This window comes from Cyprinus carpio, chromosome B18 (assembly GCF_018340385.1).
Source record: "Cyprinus carpio isolate SPL01 chromosome B18, ASM1834038v1, whole genome shotgun sequence".
Classification (NCBI taxonomy): Eukaryota; Metazoa; Chordata; class Actinopteri; order Cypriniformes; family Cyprinidae; genus Cyprinus; species Cyprinus carpio.
This window is the reverse complement of record NC_056614.1, coordinates 4,864,478-4,882,743: the sequence shown is the minus strand read 5'-3', so window position 1 is coordinate 4,882,743 and position 18,266 is coordinate 4,864,478. Positions and strand designations below refer to the sequence as shown.

The following is an 18,266-nucleotide window of genomic DNA, read 5'->3' as shown; positions in this document are numbered from 1 at the left end:
CCAAGCCAACAGGTGGCGACATAAGCCATGTTGGCCAATCAGAAGTCTGAGAAAGTTTCCAGTAGGCGGAGCGCATGCTCCGACTTCACAAGCCAAACATTCCGGTTTCGCTGTCTACAGGAGTACACTGCAACCGGGAGTTTTTGGAAAAATCTTTTGCGTGTAGACGAACGGCCAAACCGCGTGTGGACAGGGCCTAGAAACTAATAAAGTGGTCTTTATAAGTGTAAATCTTCACATTACATTCATATACCAACTGTGTGTTTTGTGTCATGAGAACCCCAGTAAAAGACGCCATAAACGCATATGGAACTTCAGTGTGCTTTATTTTCAAACAAAAACCACCACAGATGTTAACCATTGCATTTTCACACATCTCAAATCTTTAAAATTGTAGCATCACTGAGACAAATGCCAATTGAAATAGCCCAAATTGAAAAAGAAAAAGAAAAGAAAACCATTTTTGATTTCTTAAATTTGGTTGGTCATTTTAATCTGCAGTAACCAAAAATTAGGGAAAAACGTAAGTCACAAATTTAAGGGCAACGTTTACAGATCAAATTTTCCTTACCCTGAACTCCCAAATTGTTTTAGAAATTTTTGAAACCAATTCTCTCCATTTCCCTCCCTCCCACTAACCCAGACTGATGTATCCATGTTCTCCCAACACTGAACAGACGGATAGTGTTAGAATCACAAAGATACATCAGGGCAGCCAAAAAAAAAAAACTTCCCACCCACCCAAATACAAAACAATAAAATAAACACATTGAAGAATGAGTGGAGTGGACTTTATAGATGACAATTTTGCATGGAAACAATTCTTAAACAGGTGAGATGTTCTCCACCCCATTCTTACAAACAAAAAGAAAACAAAACCTAAAATTAGATCAAAACCCCAACCACCCACGGCAAAGACCACAGCACATCCAATAACATGCTGCTTTACAGCATCTCAGAACGAACTGTGATTTTCACGGCAAGTGGTTACTGAAAAACACTGGGCTGCTGCCAAAGAGCCCAGTAACTCGTATACTCCTCTCTATGGGCAGATGTTTAAAATCTCCCAAAAGAGACCAAAGGGGATTAGACCCGTGATGTACACACTGTGGGGTATGTACTATAGAGAAGAGAATACAAGCTTGGATTCAAGCAATGTCACTGGGAAAAGGTTGCATTTTTCTAGAATATGGGATAAATAACCTTTGCTCAGAATTTGGTAATTGAATTAGGGAAAACTAACAGCAACATGCCACAGTAGACAAAGCCAATCCATAAAAAATAAAAAAAAAACTCACCTGTATTTTACTTTAAAATGGGGACGTTGGTGATGTTAAACTCCCAACGTAAAATTAAGTAACTTCTGTGCCAATAAATCACAAAAAAAGGCTAAACTGTATCCCTCCCAACCTCCCACCCCACAAAGTTGCAACCCTCAAAACATCATGGGTCAAAATGCATAACTTATTCAAAAAGCAGCAGAAGGGCTAAAGTGTCTCAAGCAAGCCCCTATCAATCCCCAAAAACAGGGAAAATAAAAAAAAAAGGCTATTAGTGTTTGGGGGGAGGGGGATAAATATTCTGCTGCTGCAAAAAAAATAATAATTTGGTTATCAGCACCCATGAAATCCCCAGACCCCATGTTAAATACCCTTGTCCCTACCACAATGCTTCCTCAGAAAGGAAAAACTAAAATCTCCTTTTCAGTCTGTACACCTCTGCCCTAACCGAGGAAGTGCTCCCAAATCATGTGCAGCCCATATTATTGCCCAACCCTTGAACTAAAGTTCAAACTTAAGTGCAGCCCACACTGCAAAGGTTTAGATTCTTCTGTTAAATCTGTGCAGCATCTCAAGAACACGGTCTTGTTACAAAAAAAAAGCCTGCTGACTCACGATGCACTGCATGTTTCTGCCGCTACATTATGTCAGTCCATCGTTTAGAAGTGTTGGCATCCAGTTTTTTTTTGTCCATTTTTTCTTTTTCCAATATGAACATCCAAGCCTTTTTTGTATCCGCCAACCTCCAAACGGTCTGTTTAAAGTCATGTCCTAGTGCCAGTGGCAGAAACACACAGACCCATGTAACAGCTACACATCTCGCTTATAAATTCAACATTTTTGAACGTTGCCAATTTGAGCTGCACTGCAGCGAGTAGCACTATTACATGACGATAATATTAAATTACCTCTATGTTTAGAGTCACCCGGGCTAGGGGACTCTGCTGAGTGACTCATATGTCAGTGTTACAAGCAAAAGGCTGGAAAGGAAATAAGCCTCATGTTTTCACAACCTTTAAATGAGGCCATTTATTTGAGCAACCCATGTCAGGGACTCTTGTCAACACTGGGTAATGTTAATAATTTAGAGTGAAGTGCAAATCTGAACAACTGTACCACCTGCCTAAACTCTTAGAAACTTACACTCAAATTTGAACAAAGTATTTTTTGGATTAAAAAAAAAAAATTATATAACAAAACAAGGGTGGTACACTGCCTGGAAAGGTTTAAACTCTGCTAAACTTATTTCCCATTGAGGGAAAAAAGGGCATAAACTAAATAAGTGCCGCCCAGTGCTGACAGAACCCTGATTTTTTTCAAAAGATCTTCAACATTCTCCTCAAATGGTCATCCAGCCTTTTTTGCTTGTTTTAAAACAATCCATTAAAAAAAAAAAATGAAGTATTTACAAAAATGTTTACATTGTGCCAGATCTGTATAAATGGCACATTTAGGACAGAGTGCCTACCCAATAACAATGCAAAACTGCACGGAAATCAGGTGGTAAGGGGAAGAGAAAAAAAAAAAAAAAAAAACAAAGACAAAGAAGTCCACATTCATCTCAAAGCAGGAGTCCTCATGGCCAAGGAGAAAGGCTGGTCTGAGTCTGGTCAAGTCTCTTAGTGTTGGCCCACTGAAGACAGAGGGGGAAAGAGTTATGGGTCTCTAGAGGCATGGTATGTTCCATGAGCAGATGAAGGAAAAAGCCATTGGGAGCCTTGTGGGACTTTTGAAAGCTTGCCACAGGAACATTAGCCCCATCATTGTCATTATGCCCACTGATATCATCTCAGTTCTCCAGGGGGCTTCTCTTCACACTATAGTCAAGTACGCCAGAGACTGCACAAATCGCACATGCCACCCCATCCTCTCTCCCACTGTGAAATCCTGTTCTTCATCACCCGGATATCTACAGGTGGCAAATCCAAAATTATTCTTCTGATGTCAAACGGGAGGGCCAGAGAAAGATCAAGACCATGTCTTCAAATGAGTAATGAGGGGAGAGAGAGAAAAAAAAAAAATTAAAAAAAAAAAACATCAGGTTATTACTTTTTGAACAAGTTAGACTGCTTGTTAAGGCACTTGTTTCAAATGACTAGAAACATGAAGATGAGCAGAGGAACAGAGAGAGAGTGGGGTGATAATGTGCTTGCAGGCGATGAGTAGTCTTTTTTTCTTGGGTGATAAATCCTCATGTCCCCTCTTTCCCTCCTCAAATGATTTGAAGTCTTCAGGAAGAAAATATCAGTGCAGCAGTCCTTTATTAGGCCATGAGTCCGTCCCGATTATTGGGCCGTCGCAACATCACATTCCTTGTGGTGGCACCAAACAAGCAAGAAAAAAAAAGTGGGGGGAAAGGAAGACAGACGGAAGATATAGTTTAAACAAAAACAAACAAACAAAAAAAAAATCCCCTATTCCCAAGACACAGTAGGGAAGGAAAAAAGGGGGGGATAGGGGACAAAGGATTGGTGATCTGGAGGGGGTGGAAAAGAAAATGCATGTTAAAAATCAAACACACACACACACATATTTTGTAAGCTCTAGAGTGCCTGAACAATGAACTCACCTCTCCTGCTCACAGTTTAACATCCTCTCCACTCTCACTGTGGTACTCGGCCACATATAGACTCTTATCAATACTGCTGGGAATGGGCTTGATTTCAGTACCCAGCTGTTCTTCAAAACCCTTCAATCAAAAGCGATCAACATAATTGATAAACCTAATTGCCAAAACCAACCTTCCAAAACAGAATGTTAATAAAGGGCAATGTCACTTAACACGACTACCATTCACTTGCCAAACAGTGGCATAATGAATACATTACTGGATCTCTGAGCAGAAACCGAACGAAACCCTACTCACCAGATCTGCCAATGCGATGGAGGTACGTCTCCCCAAGTTTGGGGAAATCAAAGTTGATCACCACATTCACAGCTTGTATATCAATTCCTCTTGTGAAGAGATCTAAACGGGTCAAAATATAGAGTCGTTAAAGCCAAAGCAAGTTCTAGGTTTAATAATAACTTTAATGCGTCTATCATAAATTAAACATCCAGATTTTCAACCGTTCTTACCAGTGCAGACGAGATTTCGACATAAGCCATTTCTGAAATCATGGAACACACGGTTCCGGTGTTCCTAAAGGAAAATTAAAACGTGTATTAGCATAACATTAACCAAGACACAGAATTAACAATGTCAACAGTATGGCTGGATTATAAAGCCAAACTAATTCAAATTATAAATCCTGCACATCCTTCAGAATTTCATTACATAAACACTTGCACCATTTCAGAAGTCTGCCAACAGCAGTGCGGTAACACCACATGCCCTCTATATTCCCACCTGTCTCATCTTGGCGTGAATGTAGAAACAGGAGTATCCAAGCTGAGAGATCTTCTTTGCCAGGAGCTCCACTCGCTGTGATGAATTGCAGAAGATTATAGACTGATTGATCTGGAGCTGAAAAACAAAAACAAACATTAAAAAGGATGTCCACATGTTCTCCAACAGTCAGGAGGACAGTGATGCTGATTTTTATATCTTAGCCAGATAAGAGTGTGGGATGCACAAGGATCATAAGGTTTTTACCCTGGAGAACAGAGTATTAAGGCAATGGACTTTCTGCCTTTCAGTTACATAGGCGTAATACTGGGTAACCCCCTTCAGGGTCAGCTCCTCCATCAGGTTTATCTCATAGGGCTTCTGCAGATGGGAGTTCTGTTCACAAAAACAGTGTAAATTAATACTTTCTGAACCATAATAAGAGTCTTTGAACACAACTGCATACAATGATTATTATACTATTAAGATTAAAATGTGCAGCAGACATACTATATAATACATACAGGAAGTACAGATCATTGTTTTCTGCAAAATTACACAGCAAAGGCTTCCAAAGTAAATTACTAACCATGTTTAAAAATCTTGATAAAAATAGTGATTATGACTTTTGCTAAACAGATTCATGACAGATTCTTTTAATGAAAAATTAATGAATAACTTTGCATGTGTTAACTGTTACCAAGTTGGTAACTAGTTAGTGGCATGCTCAGTTAAATTAAAATAAAACAATGCATAGTTCAATAAAAAACTAACATGTATTATTTTAAAAGCATACTTTGCCATCTTTTGTTTAGAAATCAGTTGGCTTACCATGAACTTCTGCACACTCAGTGGGAAGGTGGCAGAGTACAGCAAAATTTGCCTTTGTTTGGCCAAATAGCTCAATAGCTCCTCCATCATCTGTACAAAGTCCTGTGACAGGAGCTTATCTGCCTACTCGGTAACATGGGCAAACCACACAAGAGATAAGAGAATTACGGTATGGCAATTAAGTCAGTTAGTTAAAAGCTTTTATTCACATACCTCATCCAACACGATCATCTGTACTTGATTGACTTTGGCCACTCCCTTTTTGATGAGGTCTAAAATTCTTCCTGGAGTGGCAATTACAACATGCACTACAAAGGGCAGAGTTCAATCCAATGTTTACAAAACCGTATATGTAAAGTAGTTAAAATCATTTAAAACACATTTTCCACCAGATTATGAACACTTGCCTGTTTCGTCAAGTCTCAAGATGTCATCACGGAGGTTGGTTCCACCAGTAGTTGCCATGACCTTGACCCCGCCCATGTGTTTGCTGACCTGAATGCATATCTGGCTCACTTGTAGAGCCAGTTCTCTAGTGGGCACAATAACCAACGCTGCAGAAAACATTTAAAGCATGGTGTCACTTCAAAGCAATTAGAGAAATCATGTATAAACAGGTCTCCAGACTCATTCTTCCAAGTGGTCGCTCTTTTGTGACTAACTTTCTCAGTCGCAATTGTTTTTTTGTTTTTTTTGCTACAACATGGGATTAACCAATGCATGCTGAGGAACTTTTCTCATAGGTTATATGGAAATGAAAGAGGTTAACATTCAACCTGTTCTTTTTCATTACTAGTATTTGTGATTAGAATTTAGTGAAAGGGACTTCCTCTTTTGCTATGTTATAAGCCACGGGCTTCGGATGTTTTCGCTTTTGAATTTGCGATCTTGTCACGTTTTACAAGAAAAGATAATTGTCTGTTTTGCTTACATCTGTAAGACTAAAACAAAAGATGGATTCATTGTTATTCTTGAATAAAAAGCACAGCAATAAAACTGTAAGATACAAATGACAAAACAAGCTTACAAAATGTTCAACAAAAATTAGCGTCCATAGCATAATGTGAGGTAAACAGCAAAGATAACACAAATGAAAACAAAAAAGTAAAACTAAACTTGCTGTCTGTAACGCTGCCTGGAAGTTTTTTTTTTCCCCCCACAAGAACACCAACATGTTCACCTTTGGTTTAAGAAGCGGTCTTTTACTTTAGCATGAAAACCATCCATCGTTTCCTCAATATTTGTAGGGGTTAAAGCCAAAAAAAAAAAAAAAAAAAAAAAAAGTTTTCCAGGAGCGGGGTGGAGGGGTCCTTTCTTTAACATTTGAAAGGATACTATGGCAAAGTTATTGCTTTCCTTATTCAAACTGATTCAAACTTTATTTTTCATGAATATATGGTTGACCTGAAGAATGAAAGCTATAACATACACTTGGAAAATTATGAGCTATATCACCGCTTATCGACACTGGGGGTGTGACAATACAGAGAGATGAGAAAATACAGATACTTGGTTCACTAGAACAAGACAATATTTTAATACTATTTTTAAGAAATTTTGAATGACAAAATTTGTCTTATTTCAAAATACAACTGCGTTGTTTTACTTTTTGTAATTATTTTAACTAATCTAGGGCTGTACCTAATGATTTTGTTTGTTTTTCGCAGCTTTTTTTTTTTTAAATGTAGGATTATTTTTATTTCCACTGCCAAGAGATCAGGCACGTTGGCAGAGAACTTTAAGCCCTATATTTGCGTAATTTTTGCTGCACGCACCTTCGCACTCAGTGAGTTTTAACCATGCTCTACACTCGAAGCGATGTGCAAACGAGTAGCGGTTTCGTTATGCTTTCAGTTTCGTTTGCCGTTCGAGGTTTCACATATGCAACAGAAATGGCAGCACTTGAGTTAAACAACGCGGTGGTCGCGCCAGTGCAACAGCTCACAAAATTTAGTCACAGGCAAAATGCGATCATTTGGTCGCACTCTGGAGCCCTGTATAAAGCCTATAATTGTGGAACCTAACAACATTTTGTAAAAATGCCAAAACCAAGACAGTCACAGACCTTGTATGCTGTCTTTCTTCAGGTCAATCCGTTCAAGTAAGGGAATGAGGTAGGCGCCACTTTTTCCTGTGCCATTCTTGGCTCTGGCCAGAATGTCCCTCCCAGACAACGCAATGGGAATGCTCTCCTCCTGCAGGAACGAGTGAGAACACAGTAATGAGCAGATGGGTCCGATTAAATGCAATCTTCTCTTGCCTTAGTGAATGGAAACTGTATGGTCTCTAATAGACAAAAAGGTTAAAAAAAACCAAAGTCTGAAGCCAGCTTCTGTACGTTATTCAGTTTAAGTGACAGTTTAAACACGATCAGAATTCATAGACTTTGACTGATTTAGGAGACAGCTATTTAAATATGAAGTGTGTCTGTGTGAATGAGTGGTGTGGTTTCGTCTATTACACATGCTCAAGCATGCATAACAATCTTGGTATTTTCAGCACCTGTTGTCTCACTATGAGGATATGAACACATGAACTTCCTCTCCAGAGCCTCTGAGAATTCACTTCACAGGCATTTCACTTGAAGAACAATTGTAAGATACACACAGAAACGAGTCAAAAAAAAAAAATCTTGAAATTGGGAGAGAAAAAAAAACCTTGTACAATAGTGTACTTTAATAATAAAACAATATTAAAATTCTTAAAAAAAATAAACATTACATTTTCAAATAAATCAGTTTCTTCCATGTTTTCTTAACAGTAAACCTGTTGAGCACTACCTTGCACAAAAAAAAAAAAAAAAAAGGCCCTGAAACTTTTATTTGACTTAAAATTCACTAGAATTGACCATTCGCAGGGAGCTTGATTGTAAGTAGCAGCAACTTTGGAGTGTGGAAGCTGAACAGTAGTGCTCGCCAGAGGTGGGGGCAAGTCACATGTTCAAGTACCAAGCAAGTCTCAAGTCACAGTACAAACAAATCAAGCAAGTCAAGTCCTGCTAAGGATCAAGTCAACTAACAAGTATCAAACAGAAACAAATATTTTTGCCATACAACTTCATTCACTTTTCCTCAGAAATTAACCTTCTTAATTATACATTTTAAATGTTTTAAATATAACATTTTGAATATAGGCAAAATACTACTATGTATACCGTAGTCTAATTGAGAATACTGATTAAAATACAAGATAAAAATATGTATCATATGTATATATGCATGTTACCATGAGTTAGACCATCCTAGGATACACATAATATTAAACAGATGTCTGAAAAATTATTTTGCACTAAATATCTCCAGTGAAAACTGGGATTCAGTCTGGGAACACGCTAAAGAATTTCAGTGTGCAAAAAAACTATTGCTATGTGCAACAAAACTATGCTATTCAATTTAAAACATGCAGATTATAAATCACGCCTTATATCAAAAATGGACCCAAAATTTTCATTGGATATAGACGACCTATTTGGACTTCTCACTTTGCATGATTTCCTTCATTGTTCTTGAAAACTATTGTCATGGCTCAAAACAAGAAGCCTACTGCTGTTCTGTCAAAGCTGTTTATTTTATTTCGTTTTTGTTTTCTGTTTGTTCTGTTGGAACTTAAAATATTAATTAAAAAAAAAAAATGGAATATAGAAATATGAAGTGACAGGCCTACTCTGATATTAATGGCACCAGTAAGTGGTGACAAATCACTGCTTTATCACAGAAACGTTCACTGAACTGATTCATTCTTAACAGTTGATTCATTCATGAACAAGCAAGGATGGGCCACTGAATCATTCAACCGGTTCATTCAGTATTCAGCGTGTTGCTTAGAGACGCGCATAACTCTTTAGCTGTGGGCTGAACAGAACTGTTGGCAGCTGCCCTGAAAATATTACTAAATATCATACATTATAAATATAATAACTCATACTAGGGCCATTTTGACAACATATCTTTTTAAAATATTTTGGGCACAAGAGAAACTCCACTAATCGATAAACCACTGTGGTTTCCATGGTATAATTCCATATATTGATTTACAAAGAGGGATACTTGACACTAAAGCACTGTTTTGAGAGGCAAACCCCAGCGAATTTAAAGTTTGACGTCGTTAATTAAAAATCACAAGATTAATCATTTATAATCACTTTAATTTAATGACAGACGTAAGCTGCATTTTTAGACCAGTGCTGTTTTCAACTAACCAACAAGCTTACACACCTCTCCTTTTTGAAGTGCCGACGTCCTGGTTTTGTAAATGCATACAGCAAATGCATATAGGTTCAAAGTGTTTATCCAAACATCTCGGAAGATTCTCCTGCTCCCTGTATTTGGCACGCTGAGTTCCTGTGCTCATGCAGTGTCTACGCAGACTCTGATCACTTCTGCCGCTGGTTCAGTGGCTTGCGTTTGCAAGTCACAAGTCCTTAAATTTGCGACTCGAGTCAGACTCGGTGCGGTCACCTGCTCTTAAAATACTCAATTTTTGCACATACAGGTAAGAGTAACACATCTTTCAAATCTTTAAAGACTCTCCATTTATTTTTGTGCACTCACAATAACAAAACATTGCACTTTTGCAAAATAATGAAAGCAAACAGGATGCACTTTGCCATCTCAATCTGTGAACTTGAAACTTGAAAATATTTATCAACCCTCTACAGACACCTTGGCAATTGAAACACCATTGGCTAGTAAATTTTTTTAGTTTACTCACCAGACTTAAATATATAATGTTTGTAAAATGGCACAGCTTTTTAAATATCTGAAAGTACACTTAACATCAGTCAGTCAAGCATTTTAATATTATGATAATTAAATATTATTTAATGATAACTTTAGTAATTATAAATTAGAAACTTGGCAACCATGTATGAATGCATATTAATCATTTTAACTGAACTTCGGACTGGTGGTGGTGCTTTTTTGGTCATTCAGTGTTTCTGCAAAACAAATGAGGGAAAAAAAAAAAAAAAACTAACAATACTACTGATAAGATAATATTAGTACTGCAAATTATAAAAAAAAAAAAAAAAAAAAAAAAAAAAAAAAAAAAAAAAAAAAAAAAAAAAACCGCACTTGCACATAAGTTCCGCCCACTACCAGAGAAAGCGGTAGTTCTTAAAAGCTGAAGAATTCCAAAGGAACTGGTATTTTGACAGGAAAATACAACACAGAATATAGTTTACATGTAGCACATCAATTCTGCATGTTATGTAAGACTCTCTGGCGCTCTCTCTTTCTTTGTGTGTGTGAGAAAGTGACGACGAGTCACGTGATTCACACTAGAGTAGTTTACGTTATGTCAAACATAGAGGCGCTGTGCATCCAGTCAGATGAACTGAAAAACAGCACAGATTGCCCGATGGAAATAGAAACTCTGAATCACTGTGTTCAGCGAGTGAAAATATCTGTGCTAGACTAATACTTAGCCTCCAACTATAAGAATTTTAGCCATTGGCTAATATTACACATTTAGTCACGCAGAGAGAAGATTTAGTCACATATGCGAGTGATTTACTCGCAATGTAGAGGGTTGTCTATAGAGAGCAAAATGTCTACTTTCAAATAAACCAATTCAAATGAAAAACATATCCTTTCAATTATGTAATCCGTATGAAACCTGCAGACAGGTGCATCCACTGCTGCAAAGAGGATGAGTCAGTGTCGCCGACTTCATCTCTTAAACCAAAAACAAATAAAACACTAGTTTATGAACACTAGGGCCCTATGATTTTTTTTTCTTACCATATATTTTTTTGTTACAAAATCCTTTTTAACATGTCTAATTATTTAAACGCATAAAAACATTAAGCAAGCTTTCTTTTTTGGCAAACAAAGGGGATTTACTATTAAAATTAAAACCTAAAGAAGAATTGTGTGACTTTGACTTTTGACGGGTTGCCGTGAATATCTTTACAGTTCTGTGTATGTAATATGATGCTAGTTTTACTCAAATCAAACGGTCAAATGCTCATGAAGTGACTCTCAGAGCAGTTCTGGAGATGTTGTTCATGTGATTACGTCCTCATTTAGAGAGACAACAGATGCTGAAAACACTGCGAGCATCACGTGTGCTTCAGTATGTGTAAATCTTTACAGATACTAGTTTATATCGCGATTTGCTTTAAGTGTAATGACCTACTTTTTATTAATTCATTTAAAATTCAAATTCCTTGACATTCTGCGTTAAACTGAATTCCATTTTTATGACTGGATTCTGCGATTCTGTCCGCGTTTTAATGCATCACAGAACTCATAGGGCCCTAGGTAGGTTAGACTAGTGCACCCGTATGTTCTTTCACTGCATGATTCAGTATTAAATGCACGAAGAATGATCAGAAAATTCCAGATATGGGGGCTGAATGCATTTATATAATTTCATAAAGTTAAACAATCACACGAAGATCGACCAGTTTTTTTTGCTCCAAAAAAATCAGCATGATTACAAATGTGATTTTACTCAACAGTTTATTAAACAAGTTACAGTGTTTCCCATACATTGATTTATTTTTGGCGCCCGCCACAATATCAAAACTGAATGCCACAAATAGATTTTCCTAAAGGCTTTGACTTTGTTGAATAAACATGAGCACTGCGCATTTAAAAATTTAAACCTGGTGCGGGTGTTTTTATATCACTATTTCTGAAGGAAACCGATGGTCTTCAGAAAATTTTGGATGTCATTTTCATTTCATCTTGCATGTAATATCTGAAAGCAGCGTTTGTGAGTGGAGCGCTGCTTTGTGTTCAGCCATAACTGGCGAAACCTAGATCTCTACCACTCCAACAGCGCCCCCTGTACCGAGTCTATTTTTGCTGTGCTGCAGGCGCTGTATTAAAATGAAAGCGCATTGTTCGCGGGAAAAATTAACATGGATTTACACGGAAATGCGGTCATTTCACTATAAATGTTTACCAATTAAAGCTGTTTCACATGCAAAACATGGGTTTTTGGCTAGGTTTAAAACAAGAAAAAGTGCACTTTTAGATAAACTAGGAAAACAATATTTATATATTCACTTTTATGGAGGCAGAAAAAAAAAAAGTTCATTAAGACCCGTGGGATTGCTTGTGATAAAGATTTAAATGCAAAAGGCACAAGACTGTTTCTGTCTGTGGTGTTTTAATTTGAAATATTTTAACAAGAAAAGTAGGCTAATTATTGTGTTTAAATGTTTTGCCGCATGCTTGAGCAGCTTATTATACAAACCTAGAAGTCAAATGCATGAATAATGCGTTGTTTATATTTATTGATTTTAAACTAATGTCTATAACTATGAAAGATTGTTACTGTTCTGTGATAAGACTCACAATGCTGAAAAAAGAAATAAGTCAAACCGGGAAACTGGCATAATTTAGAAAAAAAAACGTGATATAAATTTTTGGTCAAACCGCCCAGCACTACAATTAGCATCAAGCTACACTTGATAATGTATTTGCTTACCCACTTTAAGCCATCATCAAGTGCCTGTTATAACTTGCGATTGTGATTTATAGTTGATTTTGATTCCATAATAAGCAGACATGCACTCTTTGCATGTTTAATAACCCTACACTGCCAATTTTTGTAATAAACATCCTATATTGCTATAAAAAAAATAAACACCATGAGCTGCATACAAAACATAGAGAGAATATATTGTCCATAATGTGAGATTTCAGTTGCAGGGTATTTTTATTAAGTACATAAATATATCAATTGTTTGTAGTATACTTACAATGAAATACATTTCAGGGCTCTTAAAATTTCAAAACCTGTTGTAGCCCTTCGGGCAGGTACTCTTTAGATTTTAGTAGCCCGGAAATTAATTTAACTAGCCCATATAAAAACAGAAAAGACTTTTTATAAAAAAAATAAAAAATAATGAAATTTTTGACCCATTTTTAGAGCTGCACAAGTAAAAAAAAAAAAAAAAAAAAAAAAAAAAAAAAATTTTTTCAAGGTCTCCATTAAATCGTGCTTGTAGTAATTTAATGTGTACACATTTTAAAGCATTGAATTGCTACAGAAATCACGATTCATCCGATTCTAAGCATTTTAAATCAATTAATAGCCGAAATCAACAAATTCAAAAATCCATGTTTCAAGATTAGACATGTGCCGGTATTTGGTAATGCGATCTATTGCGGTAATGAATATGCATGATATTGTTATCGTGTGTACTTCTAAATACCGTGAATAATTATATTACAACTTATTCAGAACTTGGAATGCATTTTAAGAATACTTTTCCCATCAACTGGTCAAAATGCACTACACTGTTGTATGCTGCTTGAAAGACACCTGTGCCACTCTGATGTAAATAAGCACGCATGAGAAGCACATGGGGGAACACGCCAGACGTGCTGAATGAAAGCAAATTCACTCTGACAGCAGATGGCGCTAAACTGCAGAAAATGCAGCCCTTACCCTGGAAACCCCATAAATATAGCAGCTGCTACTTTCTAAAACATATTTAAATTTAAAATAGCAAACACACAAATCTGAACAGCTATGGTGTTCATCACAGAGCCAAATACTTAAATATTTAGACTTAATAGGCTATTCATTTTCTAACTTTTTTTTTATTTTTTAATCTGGACTACAACATGCCCTAGATATTGTTTGAAAGTGTTTTGATTATTGTTCGTTCAAGCTTTACATTAGGGCTTCATTAGTAAAACTGCCAATGAAAAATTCTTCTGAACATTCATCAATCTTAGGTATTCCAATATTTAATAACATGTTAAAATCGAAAGTTGCAGCTGTGTTATTTAATGAGCTAACATGAACTAAGACTTGTGTTTTTTAACAAAGATTAGTAACTTCTGTAGCAAATGTAGCTATTGCTCATTGTGAATGTTAATGCATTAACTAAGGTTAACTAATGAGGTCTTATTGTAAAGTGGTACCTATTGGTCTTTATAGTTCTTTTGCACTTTAATCTGTGTAAAACTTAACTTTATATATTTTTCTGTATTGCTTTATTGTATTTAAATGCTCAGTTATTTTTGTTATAAGAAAAAAGTAATTTAAGCTGTTATACTGTATTATGACCACTTCTTTGAAACTATATTTCAATACCGTGATAATATCGTATACCGTGATAAAAGCATTAGCAATTAATCTCAACATGAAAATTCGATACCGGCATATCCCTATTCAAGATCGATGCATATGCATCGTCAGGGTTTGTAATTGATGCATTGAGAAAACGAGTGAATTGTTACACCCCTAGAATTTAGGAAAACAGTAAGTGATTTCATTGTGACTGGTTTAAAAAAAATTTATTCTCCAGATATATCAGATCTCTTTAGCTAAGAGTGAATCCAATCTTAAATATCTGCCATCAGACTTCCATTTTTTTCCCTGCCTTTTACCTGAATAGGTGACGGTTTCTCCCAGCCCATTTCAAAGATGCCCATAAGCAGTTCCCGTTTCAGGCAGTAATCCTCAAACTCGTTTCCCTTGGTCGCCGTCACATCCTGCAAATTTCACGACCACAAGCAGCACGTTAGAGAAAGATTCTGGATCAGAGGATACTTTAAGAGAAAAACAAATAATGTGTTAGAGATGGACTTACTGAAGTTCTCATGCGCAAATCCTTTGGAGGAAGCTTTAGATTCTTCTTCCAGTCATCCCCAGGCCTGATAAGAGAAGGGGGAGGGGGCATCAAATTCCAATCATCATCATTCTAAATCAGCACTCGTAGCATCATTTGCACTTCACTCAAAGACTTACTTGATGATAGTGTTGGCTGTAGGTGCAGGCTGGGAGTTGCCGTTGTTGACTGTGCTGGAGGGTTTGACCGGGGCTGGCTGCGTTGTTTGGGGTCCCCCTCCACCTCCTCCAGGACCACCTGCTGGCTTCACAGAGCCTCGCATTTGGCCATTTTGAGTCGACAGTCCCAGAATCACTGGATTCTCCATTCTGGCTGTACTCATGACTTAAATATTCTCTCTTCCAAACAGTGAGTGACAAACAACAGTGGAGATAATACTTTATCTTAATGGGCCTGCAAAAAAAATTCAAGTTGTCCTTCCCACAGCTTTCTCAGTGTCCAAAGCGCACAAAAAAAAAAAAAATTAAAGCGATATTTTTCACCAGTTCCTTGTTCCTCAAATTGCAAGTCTCTTGTGGAACATCTCAATGTCAGTGTCACTCAAGCAACAGGTCACAGATATTACAAGCAGGAAGATTAGCTTCAATTATCCTTCCATGAATGAGTGAATCCCTCCTCTGCAAAAGGAAAGTTTCACAGGCCAGGGGACAGGAAGCCAGTGTTAGTCTTTTCAGTTATTCTGTCCATTCCTTTCTCTCCAATTAGTCAACATCAATGATTTCAAAGGTTTTCAACCTGCGTGAGAGAAAGAACATCATAAAGCACATAACATGAAATGTCAAACACAACCACAAGTCAATTTTAGTCAACACTGATACCCATTAAATGTGATGGGGGGTTTCCCAACCTTCACAAACCAAGGGACCCTGCAACCAAACTGTCAGGCAATCCAAGGATCCCCAATATGAATAAAGTTGTCAATAGGTTCCATTTCATAACATGAACCAACTAACAATGAGGGGGAAACCTTCCAAAACATGTGTTAATTCCAGCATTTACATTTAAATAAAAAGCTGTATCTGTTAGTATTAATGGAACTGAGCTAACAATCTTAATTGTATTTTTATTAACTAACATTAAAGGGTAATAAATAATGTAACAAGCGTATTGATGATTGTCAGTTAATGCAGTAACATACATATATGGCTTTGGCGGGACAAAAAATCGTTTTGGCGGCCGCCAAAAAATTTTTAATGTAGGAAAAACCCTACATTGGTGTGTGTGTGTGTATATATATATATATATATATATATATATATATATACATACACACACACATACACACACATAATATAAATACACAGAATTGCGGATTATAAAAGCACATGTTATATAGCCTACAATATTTTCTTGATTCACAAGTCACTATTTGTGTGATTTTTGTGACAAACCTGTTGGCAAATATTTGTGACGTTTTGTTTTAAATGAGGTTTGACTGTTGCACGGTCTCAAAGTGGCCAAATGTGTCCTGATTATTAGCTATCACTAATACAGACCAGTGTGTGCAGTAATTTATCATCCGTGGCATTAAAGCAGCACGTTTTCACTAAACTGTAAAAGAGTCAACACTAGATAAGGAATTATATAGAAAGAAAAGCTCTGGCAAAAAAATGGCATAGTAAGAGTCTGTCGGATCAAATCTGTTTTGTAATTAAATTGTGAACAGATTTAATAATATTTAATAAAGAGAAAAAAAACAGTCCAGGTAAGTTAGGTGCATATGAACTAAACCACCAACCTTATAAATGTCAAATCTAACCTCGGTGATGACGGCAGCAGCACCTGGCACGAGGTCAACATGATAGGCCTCACTTTAAAAACAGCCTCGCTTACACGAAACTATTCACCGATTTCATATACATTAATAGCTTGACTTCGCTGATGTTGTGTTTGTAAAACAGGTGCAGTGGCCCTTTGGTTAGACGGATGTGGAATCCGGTTAAAGTTAGAGACAACGTAAATACACCTTAGTTAACGTTAGTTGAAGTTAACCGAAAGTCCACCGTTCACGAAACACCAATGTATCTCAATGAAATCATCGTAACTACGTTGTTATTTGGTTAAAGCTTAAATTTCAACCGTGTTGACTCCACACAACGTGAAACTCGTTGCTAACACTAATGTTTAGCTAAGTTACGCAGCTAACAGTTACCGCTGACGGCTTCATATCAGGGAATTTTAAAAGTTTGATATTATTTAACAAATGAGGAAATACATAAATAATAATACTATATTAATATGTTGCCTTTTTGTCGGTAAAATGTAATGTTTTAACTGTGAGAATAAAAATACGTATTAGCACTGTGCGCGAGCTTGTTAGCTTTTGCGTCCACACACAGGCCGCATGCGAACTAACCCTCACAGATTCACCATTAACGGCCTAAATCACTAAACACTGATTTTTACAAACGACAATACATTTGATAAAAACGATGTGCTTCTTACTAAAGCATTTCTCCGAATGCTGTAGAACCGAAAATATACAAGACACCACCGTGAATGTAAACACTCGGCTAACGTACAAAGACGCCACTAAATCGATTTAAAATCTCACTATGTAGAACATAAATTCAACTCTCTGTACACTTACCAGATGTGGCTGAGAAAATCTTTCTGTGAGTTTGTCTTTGTGAAGTATAGGTGTGGAGTTTGTGTGACATATATTTAGGGTGTAAAGCGAGTGTGTAAGATGGCTTCCAGTCACCTTTAAACCCTCCCATAATCAGTCACATGAGAGCCAGCTAATCCACAAAAACACCACGCGCATTGGAATTATTTAGGAAAATCTTTTTTTTTTTTTTTACGGCTGCTTTCATGTTAGATACATGTTAAATATTTTATATGTCTTGCTTTTAAAACAATAAATATTGCATATATGCACTGAATTTTATTTTTTTGCGTCCTTTGTAGGCGTATGAGATCATCACAAGTATGCTTCTTTTAAAATATCATAATTACATGGCAACAGAGTTTAATTCTTACCTGAGCTTGTTTTTATCTTGACAGAAACCGGACATGTGAGTCATTTAATTAGCTAACGTGTTTGTGCTCGACTAATTGGTGCTAATGTATGTGATTTAAAGCTCTGATATTAATTTGGATGCCTAAAAACATACTTTTTTATTATTATTATTTCTTATTTCATAAGAGTTGAAGAGGTTTGGAGTGCAAAAAGTAGGAATCTGTTGATAGAGACACCTGTAGGGTGCAGAGTTGGTTAATTAATTGC

General features: G+C 36.6%; 1 protein-coding gene and 1 long non-coding RNA gene across 4 annotated transcripts; both read right to left on the bottom strand.

Moving 5' to 3' along the window:
* Positions 1–309: 309 nt before the first annotated feature.
* LOC122140348 lies at positions 310–3,974 on the bottom strand. Its single transcript, XR_006156998.1, has 2 exons — positions 3,850–3,974; positions 310–3,756 (listed from the first exon to the last, which is right to left on the bottom strand). It is a non-coding gene; the product is annotated as an uncharacterized LOC122140348 (long non-coding RNA).
* A 115-nt stretch (positions 3,975–4,089) lies between these two features.
* On the bottom strand, positions 4,090–18,209 carry ddx6 (DEAD (Asp-Glu-Ala-Asp) box helicase 6). Of its 3 annotated transcripts, none has more exons than XM_042743589.1 (12): positions 18,020–18,209; positions 15,157–15,772; positions 14,999–15,062; positions 14,796–14,900; positions 7,505–7,634; positions 5,847–5,993; positions 5,653–5,747; positions 5,440–5,562; positions 4,876–5,004; positions 4,630–4,746; positions 4,359–4,422; positions 4,090–4,248 (listed from the first exon to the last, which is right to left on the bottom strand). In XM_042743589.1, the coding sequence occupies exons 2-12, from the start codon at positions 15,357–15,359 to the stop codon at positions 4,139–4,141; spliced, it is 1,287 nt and encodes a 428-aa protein (XP_042599523.1). In that variant the 5' UTR covers positions 15,360–15,772; positions 18,020–18,209; the 3' UTR covers positions 4,090–4,138. The 3 variants fall into 3 exon arrangements, with proteins under 3 accessions (XP_042599523.1, XP_042599522.1, XP_042599524.1); XM_042743588.1 differs by lacking the exon at positions 18,020–18,209 and adding an exon at positions 17,628–17,806; XM_042743590.1 differs by lacking the exon at positions 18,020–18,209 and adding an exon at positions 16,776–16,797.
* Between the last annotated feature and the right edge of the window lie 57 nt (positions 18,210–18,266).